This window comes from Podarcis erhardii (genome assembly GCF_964252035.2).
Source record: "Podarcis erhardii genome assembly, chromosome: 6".
Taxonomy (NCBI): domain Eukaryota; kingdom Metazoa; phylum Chordata; class Lepidosauria; order Squamata; family Lacertidae; genus Podarcis; species Podarcis erhardii.
The window spans coordinates 34,747,269-34,764,513 of record NC_138510.1 but is presented as its reverse complement, the minus strand read 5'-3'; the positions used below and the strand labels follow the sequence as shown (position 1 = coordinate 34,764,513).

At 43.2% G+C, this 17,245-nt stretch overlaps 1 protein-coding gene and 1 long non-coding RNA gene across 2 annotated transcripts in view; one reads left to right on the top strand and one right to left on the bottom strand.

Moving 5' to 3' along the window:
• The first annotated feature begins 511 nt into the window (after positions 1 to 511).
• LOC309343622 lies at positions 512 to 4,588 on the top strand. The gene is made up of 2 exons (XR_014157357.1): positions 512 to 3,030; positions 3,130 to 4,588. It is a non-coding gene; the product is annotated as an uncharacterized lncRNA (long non-coding RNA).
• A 1,120-nt stretch (positions 4,589 to 5,708) lies between these two features.
• TSPAN2 (tetraspanin 2) overlaps positions 5,709 to 17,245 on the bottom strand; it is a 60,250-nt gene continuing 48,713 nt past the window's right edge. The window contains exons 3-8 of the mRNA XM_081865325.1: positions 13,799 to 13,896; positions 12,512 to 12,586; positions 11,556 to 11,654; positions 9,867 to 9,941; positions 8,202 to 8,285; positions 5,709 to 6,765 (exon numbers count right to left, since the gene is read on the bottom strand). Of these exons, the coding sequence (XP_081721451.1) occupies positions 6,700 to 6,765; positions 8,202 to 8,285; positions 9,867 to 9,941; positions 11,556 to 11,654; positions 12,512 to 12,586; positions 13,799 to 13,896 (497 nt within the window). The 3' untranslated portion in view covers positions 5,709 to 6,699. The remainder of the gene's footprint in view (positions 6,766 to 8,201; positions 8,286 to 9,866; positions 9,942 to 11,555; positions 11,655 to 12,511; positions 12,587 to 13,798; positions 13,897 to 17,245) is intronic.

Below are 17,245 nucleotides of genomic sequence, written 5' to 3'. Positions count from 1 at the left end.
TATTGAAATGGCAAAATGAGAGTAAAAGCACAATCCTATGCACGTCTACTTGGATATGCTATTAAGTTCATTGGGGCTTGTATACAGAACTACAGCTTGAATGAGGTGCAATGCACAGGATCAAAACATGCCATGCCCATCATTCACATGGCTCAACATGCTACTAGTATATATCCTAGCACCAGTGCTTTTTTCTGGGGGTATGCAGGGGTACGCATACCCCTAAACGTTTTGCGAATCTAAGTTTGGCCTCATTGAGGAGGAAAATAGGAGTAGGAAAATGAGAGTACCCCTAAACATTTTTTTAAAGGAAAAAAAGCACTGCCTAGCACACATTCATTGCATTGTTAGTGCAAATGTTCTTTGGAGCCATAGACTTTCCCCCTCCACATCCCAAACCAGTCTGTTCCACGCACAACATACCATCCGAGATATATCTGAGAAAGGAAGCTAATACATGTAATGTGCATTAAAATGTTGGTCAGCAAAAAGAGACAACCACTACTTTCATTTCAGATTATTATTTTTATTAGATTTCTGCATCAACTTCAGTAGAGAAAGGCTGATAAAAAATGCATTCAGAAAGCAGGCCAAACTAGAACACGTTTCATTAACAGAACAAGGGCTAATAACATTTACAGCCAGAGGGAATGGCTAGATGGTGAACATATTTGCTTTCCCATGATAGGAACTTGATGCACTGATGCTGTCAGATATCAACCACACTGTGAAGGAGGACTATGTTTATTTATATTTCTACTAACATTTGAAGAGTTAATGAAGTCTCTTATACAAACTTTAACACATAGGCTTTAAAAGGTGGAAATAAAAACAGTTTTGCACATCCATTTCACTAGAAACTGGGCACGTGTTTCCAGTGGGGGTATCAGCACAGGAGGCCCGGCTATTTTGCAGCTCTGTGTCTTCAGGCCTTGCTTTGATCCCTGCAAGTTCCCAGGAGTGGCCAGGTGCTACTTTTCAGTAGACACTTTGACACACCACTTACCAAAGGTCCGAACTCCGTGTAAACAGTCATTCCCATGGCTAGTGAGAATGCCCATATTTACATTAGGCAGGAGGACAGAGCATCTATTAGATGCATAATGTACCCATGGCTCCACAAGGGACAAAGGTTAGAAAAGCTTCCCCTCCAAGTAAGGGCTTATTCCATGTATTTTAAAGGGCTCTCAAATTGTTCTTTCACCCTCCCTTGCTTAAAGCAGCACAGCGTCACTTGGTGAGTCTGCAGAGTCCTAGTGCTGAGGTAGACCACATGTGCTGTGTTTGGTAGCTTGGGGAGTGTTGCTTGCTCAGCAGCAGTGATATCCTGAAGATGTTTGGGAGAATCTGACCACACTAGCTCCAAGGTGTCCTCTATCTGCTGTCTGGTGTTCCTGCTGGATCCCTACATTTCTCACACTAATCCCTCTTAGGAAAGACACTGCACTCCTTATCAGAGCTTGGAAATAGAAAGGGAATATTATCATGCTTCAGGCAAAGAAGTAGCAGCACACTGAAACGGGGAAATTCCCCACAGGAACCCAAGGTGGCACCTGCCTGCCACAGCAACGACCACCAATAGGCACAGCTCTCATTCATTGTAAACATTATTGTAGGTCTACTAAATGTGAGGGAGAAGCCGTCTCATGATTCTTTGTTACTCTCATCAAGGCCTGGTATGGTCATCTGAGTGTGCCAAGTTGCCAACTTGGTTGAAACAAATGTCTGCAGCCTGGGCAATCGTTTGGAACCCATGTTTCCAAAAACAGACTGACAGCATGCTCCATGATTGCATACCATTAGTAAACACCTTAGAAAAGTACAAAGGTTAAGAAAGTGATAGAACTAAATAATAATCCACCAGTATTTGCCGATATATCCTTCAGTATGCAATTGTAAATAATTTCTGACATGGTGAGGTGGGAAGGCTACAGCTGTGAACTTTTTAAAGGCACCAATAGACTTAATATATGATGCTTTCTGGGATACCAAAAAAATATATGCAGAAAAATAGGCACCAGGTGCCACTACATTTCTTCTGATCTAAAATTCCAAACTAATCATTTTTTATTTTTGGAAAGCAGCTGAGGAATGATATAACAATATCATGCATAGAAAGACATGCAGGGAAGTGAAAATTCACCAGAAAGCAGTAGAGTTCAAGTCTGACTTTGATTAAAAAGAAAGAAAAAGACAGGTCTACTTGCAGAACTGGCTCCCAGCCCTGTTTCCAAGAAGGCACTTAGAGGTAAAAAAAAAAAAAGGCAACCAAGCAACAACAGATGGAATTTGGGAAGCAAGACTGATTTCTCCAAGCTTGGCAACTCTGATGAAGTCGGTGATGAAAGAGACAAAAGCCAGAATGTCATTGTTGCTCTGAGGCTGAACAAGCAGTGCCCATTAATTCAAAATAATGGTGTGTGTGTGCATGTGTATATCCCTGCTGCTCTACTTTCACAGCGCTGCCCAATCTGTCTGTGTGGATACCACATCCCCACCCTTGGCTTGCAACCCACGGCTCAGTTATCAGCACTATTCAGCAGACAAGGGTGAGGTCTGCACAGGACAGAGCCATTCCACAGAAATGACAAAAGTGGAGAAGTTGCCAGCTTGGAGTCTTTTCTGAACTGGTGCCATCCCATGACTTTGCTCTGGTATTCATAGTTTCCATTTAGCAGAGGGAGTAGGTATAGTTCTATCTGCCAATAAGGAATGCGACAGTCAGAATGAAGCAGAGTAGAACTCTTCCTTCAAGCTGCATTTAGGTTAATGGCTCACTTGTCTCATAAGTATAAGGCAGGTATGCAAATGAAAATAGGGCTCAGCTAAATGGGGCTTCCTGGGTTGATCCTGAAGCATAAAACTGGGAGGGCAAGGCATTTCCCAGAGTGGATGGTAGCTGACAAGGATCAGCACAACTGTGAAAACACTGTAGAAAGTTGTATTACAGGGTCTGCGACAACACTCCTAGTTCCTGAAATGGGATCCAAATGTATAAGTTGTCCCTGAGTTGTCAGGGACAAAAGAAAGGTCAGGATTGGAAAATGGAGGAGGCAGGGACAAAAGCAGAGCTCACAGATGGAAGGATAGGGTAGTCTATGGAAAGGCCCAGAAGTTCTTGTTCTCTAGTGACTGTTCCACATTTGGCCTCATTTGAGAATTTGTGGGCATTTTAATGGAGAAGATGACCTGACTCCTAAGGGAAATACTAATTATTCAAATAGAAGAGCAAAGTAGAAATGCTTAGAAATAAATAAAAGGACACATATACCACTCGCAGCTACAGTGGGCTTTACTCTCCCTGCCAAAATCTTATGTTTCACATGGAAAATTGGCAGAAATTCCTGAAGTCTTCATTTTAAAATATTTTCATCTAGATGACAATTTTGGAGCAATGACGCACACCCTCTCCACACACAGACTACGGTATATACAGCTATTTCTGACCCCCCCCCCACCTGAAAATCTCAGATAAAAATGATGTGCGATGCAGACAATTCTGCTTCTCTGACAAAGCAGGGACATTGTTGAGCCTCTCAGGGTCTTGGAAGTGTCTTTCATAAGCTGGGAGCTGGGCTTGGGCGCTAGGAACATGTGCGGCCTGCAGCAAATGACCTCTTGTGTGAGTGGGGCAAATTGTGCACATGATGCATGGATTCCTGAGACTGTGCCTAGCCCCCAACACGTAAAAGGTATTACCATGTGTCCAGATATCTGAACTGGGCCAAGCAGTAGAGACTGATAAAGTGGTTTAACTGAAATCTAGGGAAAATGGGGTGCACATGAACATATGTTTGGGGAAATGGGAAGAAAAGGTTACACACAACTTGGTGTTTCTCTCTCTCTAACACATATGCACACATACACACTTGGGTGCACACTACACTTTCCCTAACTTCTCAAACCTTTGAAGAAATTTTGATGGAACAAAGGCTCATGAGGTACAAAGCATTTTAGAAAACACGTGCTCTTTCACTAACCTGTTCTTTTTGAAGGCCTACTCTCACATGAAACAAAACAAAAGAACTGAATATTAAAAAGGACAAAATAACAGAGTTCTGACTCCTAAAATGGCAGCTTGCCAGAAATGGGCTCCATATATATAAATATTCCAAGGATGCAGCTCAAGGCCCCAGTGATTGTGGTGAATCAAGACTGCACCATAAAATATTTCCCACCGCCTGGCTGGTTTAATTCCATCAGATTATTTTTCTCCATGAAACATTTTTAGTAGAAATAAATAGAAATAATATAAAACACAGAGGCAAACAGTAAACTAACTCCTGAGGTATTTCAATCATACAGTGTTCTTTTTCACCCACAATGCATCTTGGACAATAATAGCATGACTTGGTCACATGTAGGACAAGGACCTAACTGAAATGCCCTGCTGGAAGCCAGCCTCAGATTCTCAGAAAGAATTGGTGGAAATAATGGGCGTTGTATTGCTACTTCTCTCATTCCAAAATCTTGACCCTCCCGCTCGGTTTGCAGGAACCCCAGGGACAGGATTTCCAGAAAGGTCAGTGCATGTTAGCCAGAGAAGCTAGCTTTTTCACTGGCATCACCTTTATAAAGTGGATCCTATGTACACATAGTCCCAGGAGACTGAGCAGCCTCTGTTCAAGCAATAAGTCTGAGTCAACTACCTTCATTCCTAAAACAGGGATAAGGCAAAGACAGACCATTTGACATTTACTTTAAAAACTAATCTCTAAAGGCTAGTTTGGCAGCTACATCTTACTGTGCTACAGATGGCATGGAAGGATGCTCACAGCATGCTGTGCTTTAACCACCCAGAGTTTCTCATTTTTGTCTCTAGTCCTTTCCAAACAATCAATTTTTAAGCAAAATAAATGTCCAGGCTTGGATTCACTGGAATGCTAAGTAATATCCTGTCAACACAAGGATTCTCACATGAGCAATGGGACTCCCCCACTTCCTCTTCCCTCCTACCCTTAAGGCTGTTCTGGGGGTTCCCCAACTGCCCAACTGGAGCAGATTTGGGGAGGACATGGGACACACATGGGACGGGAAGGGGGAAGTCCCATTGTGCAAGCGAGAATCCTTTTGCCACAGTTATTATCAGTTTGTTGTACAGAGTTCAAACAACTTCCCTGTAGCTTCTCAGCATAACTGCTTCATGGAACCAACTGATTGTTGTCTGAAATCTCATTAATGCCAAGTGACCCAGTGCCCACCTGCTCCACTCCATGTCTGCAAAATATCGGGAACATTTATTTTAAATGTAATTTAAAAAACTGTTCAGTGTCCTCATCAGCTGTGCTACTACAATACTGCAGTGCTCTTTCAGTGCTTGTCTACTGCTGTTTTTTTAACTGTTTCTGTGCTAAGCAAGTGTAGAAATGCTCATGCAGCAAACGAAAAGTTGTGAACAGTAGCATGATTATACCCTGCAGCAAATCTATGATCCTTATTCATGAAGGCTGCAGTCATATTAAACAGAGAGACACGTAATGTCTGAATAAATGTGTTTAGGACTGTGTGGCATGGGTGTGACAGAATATGGAAATATTAGTGCACAGTTGTGAAAGGCACAGTTTATATAGCCAAAAGTTGGAAGGTGTGATATAAACATTAAAGAAACTTGTGTGATTATGATGCTAGGTACCCAATGTAGTTGGAAACACAGCTTTTCAATTGTGCAGAAAGGACCTTTCCTTTTGCAGATATTAAAAATAATTAAATCAAAAGGCACAAAGTGGTGTTTATTAGAGAAAACAGCAACAATCAGGAAGCCCAGTGTATATAGAACACGGTTAAGCTCCTCATCAAGGACAACCTGAGTTTTGGAAAAGGAAAAAAGAGAGAGGTCCTTTTCAAAAACATTGCTGCACAGGTCTCACAAAAAGCTCCCATGTTCCCAGTTAATTCCATTTTATACTTATTAATTGATTTGACTGGATGCTGCCATCTTTTAAGAAAAGCCTCTACTTTCTTTTGTGCAGGTCACTGTGTTCCCCATGGAGCCTTCAGGGATTAAAGACAATTCTGCATGTGACAAAGAAAGCTACCGAAACTCTCCAAGGTGAGATGTCCAGGAACAGAGCCAATCGTGTATCATTTACGGTACTTCCAATCCAAATGGTTAAATGTAGTCACCTTTGGACACTGTTGGATAAAAACGAGATGGCTTATCAGCAATGAGGAGGCCACTTGGAAAGGGCTTTAGCCTGGGTATGTACCCAAGTGTATATATACTGCAGGAACGTGCATGCAAAAATACAGACACCCACAAAACATACATACAATCATATGGAGTACCATATATACAGATATCTGTGCAGCTGGACCACATGCATCTGTGTGCCTACAAACAAACACACATGTACTTGAACATGGAGATATAGGCACTGATCACCTGCACACATGTGCAAAGTCATGTTTCAAATAAATTTTAGTTTCTAATGCTGTCACTGCATTGAAGAAGACATTGTTACGCCCATCCTATTTGTTTGCTTCAGATTTCCTTGTCTTAATTTAAATGCAAACAATGTAAAACTCTCACGCTCCCCAAACATCTATCTCTCATTCTCTCTCTCTCTGTCAGTTGGTTAACGCCACTAATTAAAATGGTTACAGTTGTTAAGCTGAGCGGACAAGTGCACTTGCAGATTCATCCAGAAGTCCTCCGGTCTCTGGTCCCTAGGGTGAAGATAATGCTACGAAGCAAGAGTTCTAGAGCATGTCTCTTGTGTTCCGGATTGCGCAGCAGAGGACCATGCTGAAGACCATGCCAAAGATCTGGAACACAAGGAACATATTTTAAAGGATGCCCAGGAAACACGGGGAGATTTTTGTCACTATGTCTGGCAGCTCAGAGAACTTTAGTGATTGCTCTCAGGCAGATGTGGAGAGTCGAGTCATCAGAGAGAAGCATAATCCTTAATGTGAAGCAGGGCATGGCTGATATCGTTTGGAGCAATCCTCACATATCCAAATTTCTGTTCATTTGATGTGTGTTTCTGTCCATTTGATGACTTAGAGCCAAACTAAAATACAATGCTAGTTGCATGAAAGCATTTAAGATGCACATTTAAAGAATGCAAATAGCTGCTGAGTGGTGGGGGTTAAACCATGCTAGGTAGGTGGGGTCTTAATACTGTCATTTATATCACAATCCTGATGAAACTATCCCATTCCTTGAGCTGCTATTAGTCCTGTGAGGGAAACCTCTGTTGGCTTCCCTCTGAGGCATGGCAGCAGCTTTGGGGAAGAGGACTATTCATATAAATTGTGGTGTAGGGGAAGGGGTTAAACCACACTTTTCCATCTGCCATGTCTCAGTCCTACTCAGGGTCTCCCTGCATTGCCTTTTTACATTTGAAAAAAAATCATGCACATTGCTTCCTTTTATGCAATTAAGGCCACATTTATTCTGGCCCTGAGGATCGGCTACAACTGTCAGTCTTGTGTATAATTATTATCACTTATTTCATTTATGAATTGCTTTCTATGAGGCATCCTGAAGCAATTTTCAAATATGTACACACACACAGAGAAAGAAAGAGTTCAAAACAACAGTACAGACATAAAATCCATTCAAACTGATATAATGCTGACACCTAGAGGCTACATGGTACAACTTGCTAAGTAGCCAGCATCAGAGCAGGGAAAACAATGTTCTCAGCAGAATGCATTGAGTCAGGCCCAACTAGACATGAACAGGGCATCCATTTTGTTGTTCATACGTCTGCCCCACTCATGTGCAAAATGGGGTGTGTACAAGTGGCTTGGGGATCTAATTTTAATAGGAGTTACTCCCAATATCAGAGCTGACCTGGGGAGAAAGGTGTCTGAAGCAGAAGAGTATGAAGGCAGACATGTGAATAATCAGGGCTGCCTCTGTCATGTTTTCCGCGGACTGCCATTTGCTCTGATTTAACTCCAAAGAGCATGTTTTCTGGAAGAAAGAAGCAGCGCAAAGGCAAAAGTGCTTGGACCCATGCCAAGAAAGAGCAGGTCAAGTGGAAGACCACTTGGACCCATACTTTCAAGGCACAGGACAAGCAGAAGTGAGGACGAGCCCTAAGTTCCACACATGGGACATCTACATTCATACTCTGAACTCCTCAGCAACCTGATTTCCACTGGCTTGGAAGGACCTGGGGGATTCGCAAACACATGGCTAGCAACAACAGAAGCAGCAGTACCAGTATTGTCATCAGATAATTACTCACTGTGATCCCAGCAATTCCAATCCCAACAATGCCAACTAAACGAAGATTTGTGTCAATGAGAGTCTCGATTTCAGTCAGACAACTCTGTTAGAGACATGAAGGTGTTGACAATGCTTTAAACATCAAAGCAGTCTTGAAGAGCCCTTCCGGTTTCTACTAAGGACCAGTTGACACATTCTTGGTGGCAACCATGGGGAAAATCTACCTTAGTAAACCCCTTTCCTCTTCACAACTTCTGCCCTTGACTGTCCTGTTTGGTGTAGGAATTGCCTTCCCATGTTTGCTTCCTCTGAGCTACCCTTGATAAGAGTGGCTTGAGGAGTTTCCTGACAGCAGCAGCAGTTCTCACCCATACCTCACCAGCTTTGTCTCTCTGCTCCATCTTGCCTCCTTGCCTTTGCTGTGGTTGGGATTCTGGTTTTTGAGGCAACCCAGCACACCACTACAGAAGCACTGGCTTGAACCACCATAATCTCCTAAATGTCTGATATTTGTGTTTATTATATGCCCAATTGGACCTCACATCACCACTCTAGCATGCCCGAGCCCTGGGCCCTGATGACATTTATTAAAACTATTCATTTAAGATCATACACATATTCAATCAAGGCCTACTCAGAGTAGACCCACTGAAAGTAATGAGCCTAAGTTAGCAATGTCCATCAACTTCAATAGGTAGAAATAGCATTGAATAGCACCCATAGAGTTTCACTGTGATTTTGATGTTGCTCTTCTTATAATTTGCTTGGTGAAACCTGTAAACAAGGATCAATTTGCTTCTGCTTCCTTCTGACAGGTACAAGCATGCAAGAAGCAATCTTGGGCATACCAGGTACATTCGTTCTCTCCTTTCCTTATTGCAGCTTCTCCTAGTTGTTTCCTGTTTGGTTTTCTCACAAAGTTGTGTGGCAGAGAGAGGAACAGTGCAGAGGAAGGGAGTCGGTGTGCCACAAATTGCATAATCTGAATCTACACCACAACGGCAAATGCTACGAATAAGGCATGCTGCTTAATTTCACCCAATACAGAATTAAGACCTCCAAGAGGATTCATGGCTTACCTAGCTGGAACCTGCTGTGAAAGTTTGGGCACCTTTATTTAATTCAGCCAGGTTCCATCAGATTCTGCTAGGCCTCTGTTTGTCAAGAGACCTTTAAGGACTGCACTGCATGGGTTTACCCTTTCCTGCAATGCCATGGTCCTAGGGAAAATCCCCTCTCCCACAAAGCTGCCATTTGCCCTGGGAAGAAGCGCAGATAAATACAGATAAATGTATTCCATGTGTTGCCTAATTTGGCCTTGTTTCTCGGTGTGACATGGAGCAGGAATACATGTGAATCAGCAAGCAAGTATCAAGGATAAAGGAAGCAAGCAGGCTGTCAATGAATTTGCTCTCCCTTCATTAAGTATTGCTTGTGCTTTGCAGTGGTATTGTGCAGATCTATAAAGGTGCCCAGAGTTAGCAGGGTTGACGGCTGCTGGAAAGTCAATCCTGCTGGCATACTCCTCAGTAGCATCTCAAATGACTAATGGAAAGAAAAAAGACCAGTGCCAAATGGCCCTCGTCCAGAGCAGTTCATCTGGCTTCCCACCAGCTTCGCTGACTTACATGTCTTATCACATCCCAGGGCTATTTTTTGCAACATGTCCATCAGAGCCACTTACTCTGGGCTGTTCAATGTCTTTTGGACAGGTGGGCTTCACTGCAGCATCATTTCCTCCTCTCCCACAGCACTGAAGCTGGAAAGACAGAGATAGCATGTTAACAAACAACCACCAAACACCACACAGATTTTTTTAAATAAAGAAATCCCCCTCGTAAATAATAAATTTCTTTATTATATTTATGAGTCAGTCCATAACAGTGTTCTCTCATCAACTTGTATATTCACATTAAACTCTTGTTCCAGGCTGAAGTTTCATACGCTCCAAAATATACTTGCACCAATAATATTGCCCAGAGTCTACCCTTCTACTACTGTTTTTTTTCTGTTCATTGTGCATCTCTTTGATGGAGTACTACCCCCTGAACTCTTGGTTTAGTGCAACCAACAGTGGAGAAACCTTCATCTGAGCACAGCTGTAGGCTGGACATGATGATAGTTTAAATGTGACCATATCTCCCTGATGTGTCCATATCTCCCTGTGATGTTTCCTCACTGGCTTCTGTAGCACTGAAAATGCAGGCAATATTAGTTCCTAACAACATCCTTAGTTGGTACAGCAGTAACAGAGGTTAGGCCAAAGGTAGTGACTCCAACAGGCTCCTTAACTAGTGTCAGGGAACTGACATCAGAGCGAGAAGCGGAGGCAGGGCTCCAGAGCGATGCCGGAGAGGGAACCAGCAGGGGGGAAGGAATTCAGCGTGACACCAATAGAGAGGAGAGGGAGATGGAGGAATCGGTGTCAGGGCTCCAAGACCCTTCAACCGAGACTAGCGGAGAGAGCGCTGGCACGCCCCTGCCTTCCCCTTACTTGCGCAGACGCGTTCCGCGCAGGGAACATAGGAGGAGACTTGGGGTCAAACAGCTTTTATGCTGGAAAAGATTCAAGAAACGCCCACTGACGGATTCTGCAAGTGACTAACAGGTCACGGAGGGCGAGCTCTAACCCTAAACTTGGTTGATCAAACAATCTAACTAAACTGAAGGCAATTTACGCACAAGTAACCCCCTCACAACCATTACAACTAGGAAATTAATTGGACTTCTAAGCAGACATGTTTAGCATATTCTTGCTAAAAAATTTTTTTAACAGTATTGCTGGGGGGGGGGCGCCGGGGGGGGGAGAAGTGCTGAAAATCTGCTGAACCTGACAATTTGAATGTATTTCATTAAGCTCAATTTTCAGCAAAGTCAATTAAGCTAAGCGAATTCAAGCACAACCATGCAAACTAAAGGACTTATTGAAGTCAGGGTTCACATACTATTCCAATCTGTATGCAAATAGAAATATCTGCTTGATTAGGCCATTTTTATCTAGCTTTCAGCATTGGCTTATGGCAGATCCTTACCTAACTCACAGGGTTATTGTGAGGATTTTTTAAAAAAGGAAATTACGCACCCCACAGCGAACAAGTTGGAAAAAAGGGCGTAATAAATAAATGTAAATAAATAAATAGACCGAAGGTCTTTATTGTTAAAGGTATTTAAGTCAGATGCCATAGGGAATCTTGCCCACTTCCTGTGGAATGGGAAATTCAGGTACTTTAGGTAACGAGCACCACCAGGTCAGAGCAGTGAAGATGAAGCAAGCCTTAACCTCCATTCCAGAATGCCTGACTTAAAGTCTTCTTTTGAAACTGCATAAAGGCAGGCTTGATAAGCAAAAGATCTGAATTCAGAAGTTACTCACTGCTTCATGGTACTGGATAAGGGTTTTGTTGCTTGTCCCCACGTTATTCACAAACTCTTCGTAAGCTTCCTCATAGATGTGCTGGACCTCTTCAACAGCCTGCAGTAAACCAGACAGACAACCTCAATGAGATCATGATGGTGACAATTGGAGGGACTATTCTGCAGTTTCTTGGCTTCCCTCTAGGCTCTTGGTCCCTCTACTACTTGGCAGGAAGGAGAGACGAGTGAAAAAAAGACAAGCAGAAGGGAAGAAATCTGACTTTACTGCATAGCTTTAAAGAAATGAAAACCCAGAGGCACAGCATGACCTGGGGGCTGGACTTGGCTAAGAAGGTACCAAAGGAGAAAGGCTAAGCAGGAATTTGACCACCTTTTGGGTTGGCAGATTTCCTAGAATCATAGAACTGTAAAGTTGGAAGGGACCACAAGGGTCATCTTGTCCAACCCCCTGCAATGCAGGAATCTTTTGTCCAATGTGAGGCTCAAACCCACAACTCTGAGATTAAGAGTCTCATGCTCTACCAACTGAGCTATCTCATACGGAACACCACCACATTCACAACCAAACATGTTAAGTGAAGCAAATGGGTGAAGGGCAAGAAAAATCTGCCAGGGCACTGTAGTTGTGTACTTGGGGTAATAAACTACTTAGAAAGAAATGTTTCCACCAGCAGCAAATTTGAATTTGCCACTGAGTGGCTCCCTGAAAAGTCTGCATGTGTTTGTTTAATTCACATTTTAATGTTTTTAGGTGTAAACCTTCAAATGCGCTGGAATCAATGGGACTACTACACCCATGACAGCTCCTTATATCATAACATGTTCATCTGGTTCTAACCTCCTCTGTTTATCATCAAAGACACATTTACCTTTTGTTTGTTTTATACATTTATAAACTACTCGTTAGCATGAGACTCTGGGGGTGGGGTGGTGCACAGCAAACATTGAACTCACCGCTTTCTTGCCAAGAAAAGCAAATACTCCTGCAGTGACTTCAGCAGCAAAAATCACCAGCAAACAGGTAAAGAACTGCAAAAGGATGGAGACAGGATTCCAGGCTTAGGTTGTACAACCTTCTGCTGATGATCTGCAGTACATATATTACACAGGCCACAGGGTAAAGGGGAAGGGCTGTGACATCTGCTTTGCATGCAGAAGGCCTAAGGTTCGGTTCCCATCATCTCCAGGGAGGGCTGGGAAGGACTCCTGCTTAAGAGCCATTGTTAGTGTAGAAAATACTGTGCATTATGGAACAATGGTCTGACTCAGTATAAGATAGCATCCCATTTATGTCCAAAACAGGGAAAACCTGTTTAATGTTGGTTTATTATTGTCAGAGGACTGCCATCGGAACAGGGAAGGGAGGCAGAGGGGCAGTTGGGATACAGGGAACCTCCGAAAATCTTGAGAAGCAGTTCCTCTTCCTGCGGTGGGGAAAGCCCCACCTCCAGTGGGGAAGAGGGGAAGGGACCAGAGGATGCTGCTGGGAGCCCCAGCACCGCACCTCATAAGCCTGAGGGTGGGAAAAGCCATACCTCCTGGGTAAAGGAGGGGAAAGGGCTAGAGGATGCTGCTGGCAGCCTCAGTACCACTCCTGGCGAAGCCGGCTAGGAGAGAAGCACGTCTCTTCCATCGCCCACCTTGCGCAGAGGTGTAAAACACAGAAGAAAGGAAAAGGCTGGGGGTGGCTAAGCTCTTATGTTGGGGGAGGACCTGGAAACGTCCACTCCCAAATTCTGCTAGCGATTGAGGCAGACATGAACTTGTGGTTCTGCACTGTAAATAGTTTTGCACCAAAATAAAACCTGTAAAAGACAGGTCGGAGTCCTGACAGGTTACTCACGAGCAACCACCACTGCCATCTGACAATTATGGAGGATCTTAAATCATAGTTTGATCTTGGTTTAAGATTCTAGCTAGCAAACTGACATTAATATTTGCTGTTGTTTAGTCGTTTAGTCGTGTCCGACTCTTTGTGACCCCATGGACCAGAGCACGCCAGGCACTTCTGTCTTCCACGACATTAATATAGATCCTCCCTTTTCAGATGTAAGAGGGAACTTGGGTTTTAAGAAATCTAGACGGGAAGTGTCAAAGCTGGAATGTGAAGGGAAGGGGAGAAGAGAGGACCTCATGCTTACTAGGTGTTTTGGTTCTGCCACAAGGTGAAAGGGGTAACAAAATATTGTGTCTGAAAAACCCTAATTTCACACCCAAGTTGTGCATAAGTTCATTACTTACTGCTCCAAGCAGGCACTGAGATTCTCGCGCAGCTCCACAGCACCCAAAAAACCCCACGGTCATCATCAGCACACCTGCTCCTATTAGCACATAGAGTCCTACGGGGAAGACAGAATCATCAGAGAAAGAATACAAGGAACATCTCCCCCATGTCATTTCCTACCTGTGCGTTAGGATGGTTCTTGTCTGCCTCCCCTCCCTCCCCAAATGGGACTGTTCCATGCAATCCATTTTTGGCACCAAGTAGGCCAAAGATGTCCTGGGTTACTAGAGCTGCATCAAGCATCTTCATTATATGGTTTCTGTTGTTTGTTTGCTGAAGACACGCTTCTTTATCCTAGCCGTTGATAACTGCAAGACCTCTATTAGTTTGATTTAAATTGTTTAATTGGATTTCAATACTGCATGATTATATGATTATCACCTGTTCTGGGGCTCTGTGATGAAAGGCAGGTTCTCTTAAAATACAATAGATAGGCCCACTCCTTGGCCTAAGGATGAGCTCAGAAGTTTCTCTTCTGCTTTAGACTAACTGCAGTCTGAAACCCTGATACATTCTGTTTAGTCTCAACTATAGTCATTGAAACAAGCTAACTCCAAACCTTAGCTTATGAAGCTGGCTTGTGTTTTTTTTGTTTTGTTGTCGTTTGCTGTTTTTTTTTATTAAAAAAACATAGTTAAAATTAGCCACAGTTTAGGAATTGTATGCAACATTAATCTGTGGTTAATTAAAAGTGGAACTGGAAACTTTTAATCACCTCTTTGGAGCTATGCTGGAGAAGAGAGAAGCAGCAGTTGCACAGGAGCCCAATGCTCTGACATGTGATAATAAACAATTATTTTTTGTTGTGTTTGAACTGGGGGTATAGGTCCATCCTGTCTAGCATTTTGTTCCCACAGTGGCAGCCAAATGCTTATGGGAAACATACAATCAGGACAGTTAATTATTTTATTATGAATATTTATAACTCGCCCTTTGTCAATACAGATATCTGGGTGGGGTACAAGATAAAGGTGTTCAGAACAGAAAGACAAACAGAACATGAAGGCAACAGCCCTTAACAATAAAGTTCTTCCTAGCATCTGTTGCGTTTTCTTCCTCTATCATTTCCTGTATCACAATCATAACATATCTGTGTGCACTTGAGCCTCATTCTATATGGTGGCTGCTTCATAACAGTAATGCAAATTAACCCACTGTATACACATTAGCTTATTTGCATTATTCTTCTTATTAAAGAATTGAGGAGCTTTGCTGTGGAATTCCAGAATCTTGCCTTGAATGTGGACTCTGAAAGGGCATCTTACAGGGAAGAAGGGCATCTACAGGGAAGTTTGGGTTTGCTAATTTAAGGATTCCATACAAGGTATCAATGAAGCTTCTCCAGGTGTCACAGATAGGGAGAGTTGCTATGGTCCTTTTGCAAAGAAGGCCTTGAAACAGTCCAATTTCCTTAAAAGTCAGCATTCTTTTTTTTTTTTCTTTTTTTTTTTTTTGAAGCAGCCGTAGCAGTACACTTCATTGGCTAGGACTGCTGAGAGTTGCAATCTAAGTTCTGGGAAGTCTATGGAGGTTTGAGAAATACCTCTATTTAGGATAGAACTTTTCCTGTAGATGAGCAACTGGAACTCTATGCCCATAGTCAAGAGAAGCATCAGCTGTTATCTCTAACAAATGAGGTAGGACAGGGAGGAACTTGGAAGATGACAGTGTGTTCTGCCACTCACCACCATGCCGTTCAGACCGCCTAGGAACAGGTGCTATTGTTTGCCAGCATTGTTCACTTTCAATTCCAGAAGTGTAATAATGCTCTTCTCTGCCACCCTCCCTGCAAAATATGGCTCAGTATGAAGCCATTGGGTGGATTCATGCTATTTCCCTGGATCAGGTCAGGTAAAGGTTGTAGCTCCACAACTGATATTCACCCTCTGAGAAGTGTATGGCTGCACAGACAAAACCTTCCGAGTGCTGAGATGCAAAGCCAAAGATGTTCCACCAGAGGGCAGCAGGAGTATCCATTAGGCTTCACTTGATGTTGCCCATTAAGGCACTATTTTCTAGGCTTTTGATACAAAAATATTTTATGTTTCTTTAGTTAAAAACCCAAAAAGGTTGCTTTAGAAATAAAGCACACCATGTTTTCTGTTTCTCCAGAAGCATGTACAGTATATACCTGGGACCAGATGTATACTATGTTCCCTGCTTTTTGAAATTTCAGCTGCTTTTTGAAATTTTAGACAAAAGTTTCCCCAAGCAAAGAAGTTGCTTGAACCTGAACCTTCAAGATATACTCTCTAGCACCAAGAAAGATACCTTTCTGAGAACACTGCAGTTTCCAAACCGTTCCAGGAATGTGATTTCGGCAGGATCATCACATTCACATGATTTGGGCTAGTCACCTCTTTTCTCCCTCTCCACAGATATTGGATGCCTTTTCTCTCCTAATACCACTTCTATGTCAGTATTAGACGTAGTGCCACCCTGTGCAAATGTGCATCATATTTTCAGAAGTGCATCTGTGGTGGGGCAGTCGTTGGCATCACTGCAGGTTGCCTGGATGGGGATGGGGCAGGGTGGCAGTGAAGTCATGATTGTGCAGACACACCAGTGTGAGCACTGGATTGCCACCACTGGTGCACCCACACAGGCCTGGCCCCCAGGCTCGTTGTCCTATTACCCCGCCCTATCCCCATCCAGGTAAATGCCAGGGAGAAGGATGTGCTCCCTTCTTCGGTAGTCTAAATGCCAGAGCGATGATTTCATAAAATAACACCCTAAAAGACACCTGCTTCTTGGGAGGAAAGCAATGACAAACCTAGACAGCATCTTAAAAAGCAGAGACACCAGCCTTGCCGACAAAGGTCCGTATAGTTAAAGCTATGGTTTTCCCAGTAGTGAGTGATGTATGGAAGTGAGAGCTGGACCATCAAGAAGGCTGATCGCTGAAGAATTGATGCTTTTGAATGATGGTGCTGGAGGAGACTCTTGAGAGTCCCATGGACTGCAAAAAGATCAAACCTATCCATTCTGAAGGAAATCAGCCCTGAGTGCTCACTGGAAGGACAGATCCTGAAGCTGGGACTCCAATACTTTGGCCACCTCGTGAGAAGAGAAGAGTCCCTGGAAAAGACCCTGATGTTGGGAAAGATTGAGGGCACAAGGAGAAGGGGACGACAGAGGACGAGATGGTTGGACAGTGTTCTCAAAGCTACTAACATGAGTTTGACCAAACTGCGGGAGGCAGTGGAAGACAGGAGTGCCTGGCATGCTCTGGTCCATGGGGTCACGAAGAGTCGGACACGACTAAACAACAACAACAAAGCCATTGTGACCACCACAAACTCAATAAACCCACTTATTACATGCATTGTACTTGTATTGGGCCCTGTTTCTGTGACTGTAAGTTTTAACTGTAATTTGTTCAATTCTAAATTGTAGTAACCCAC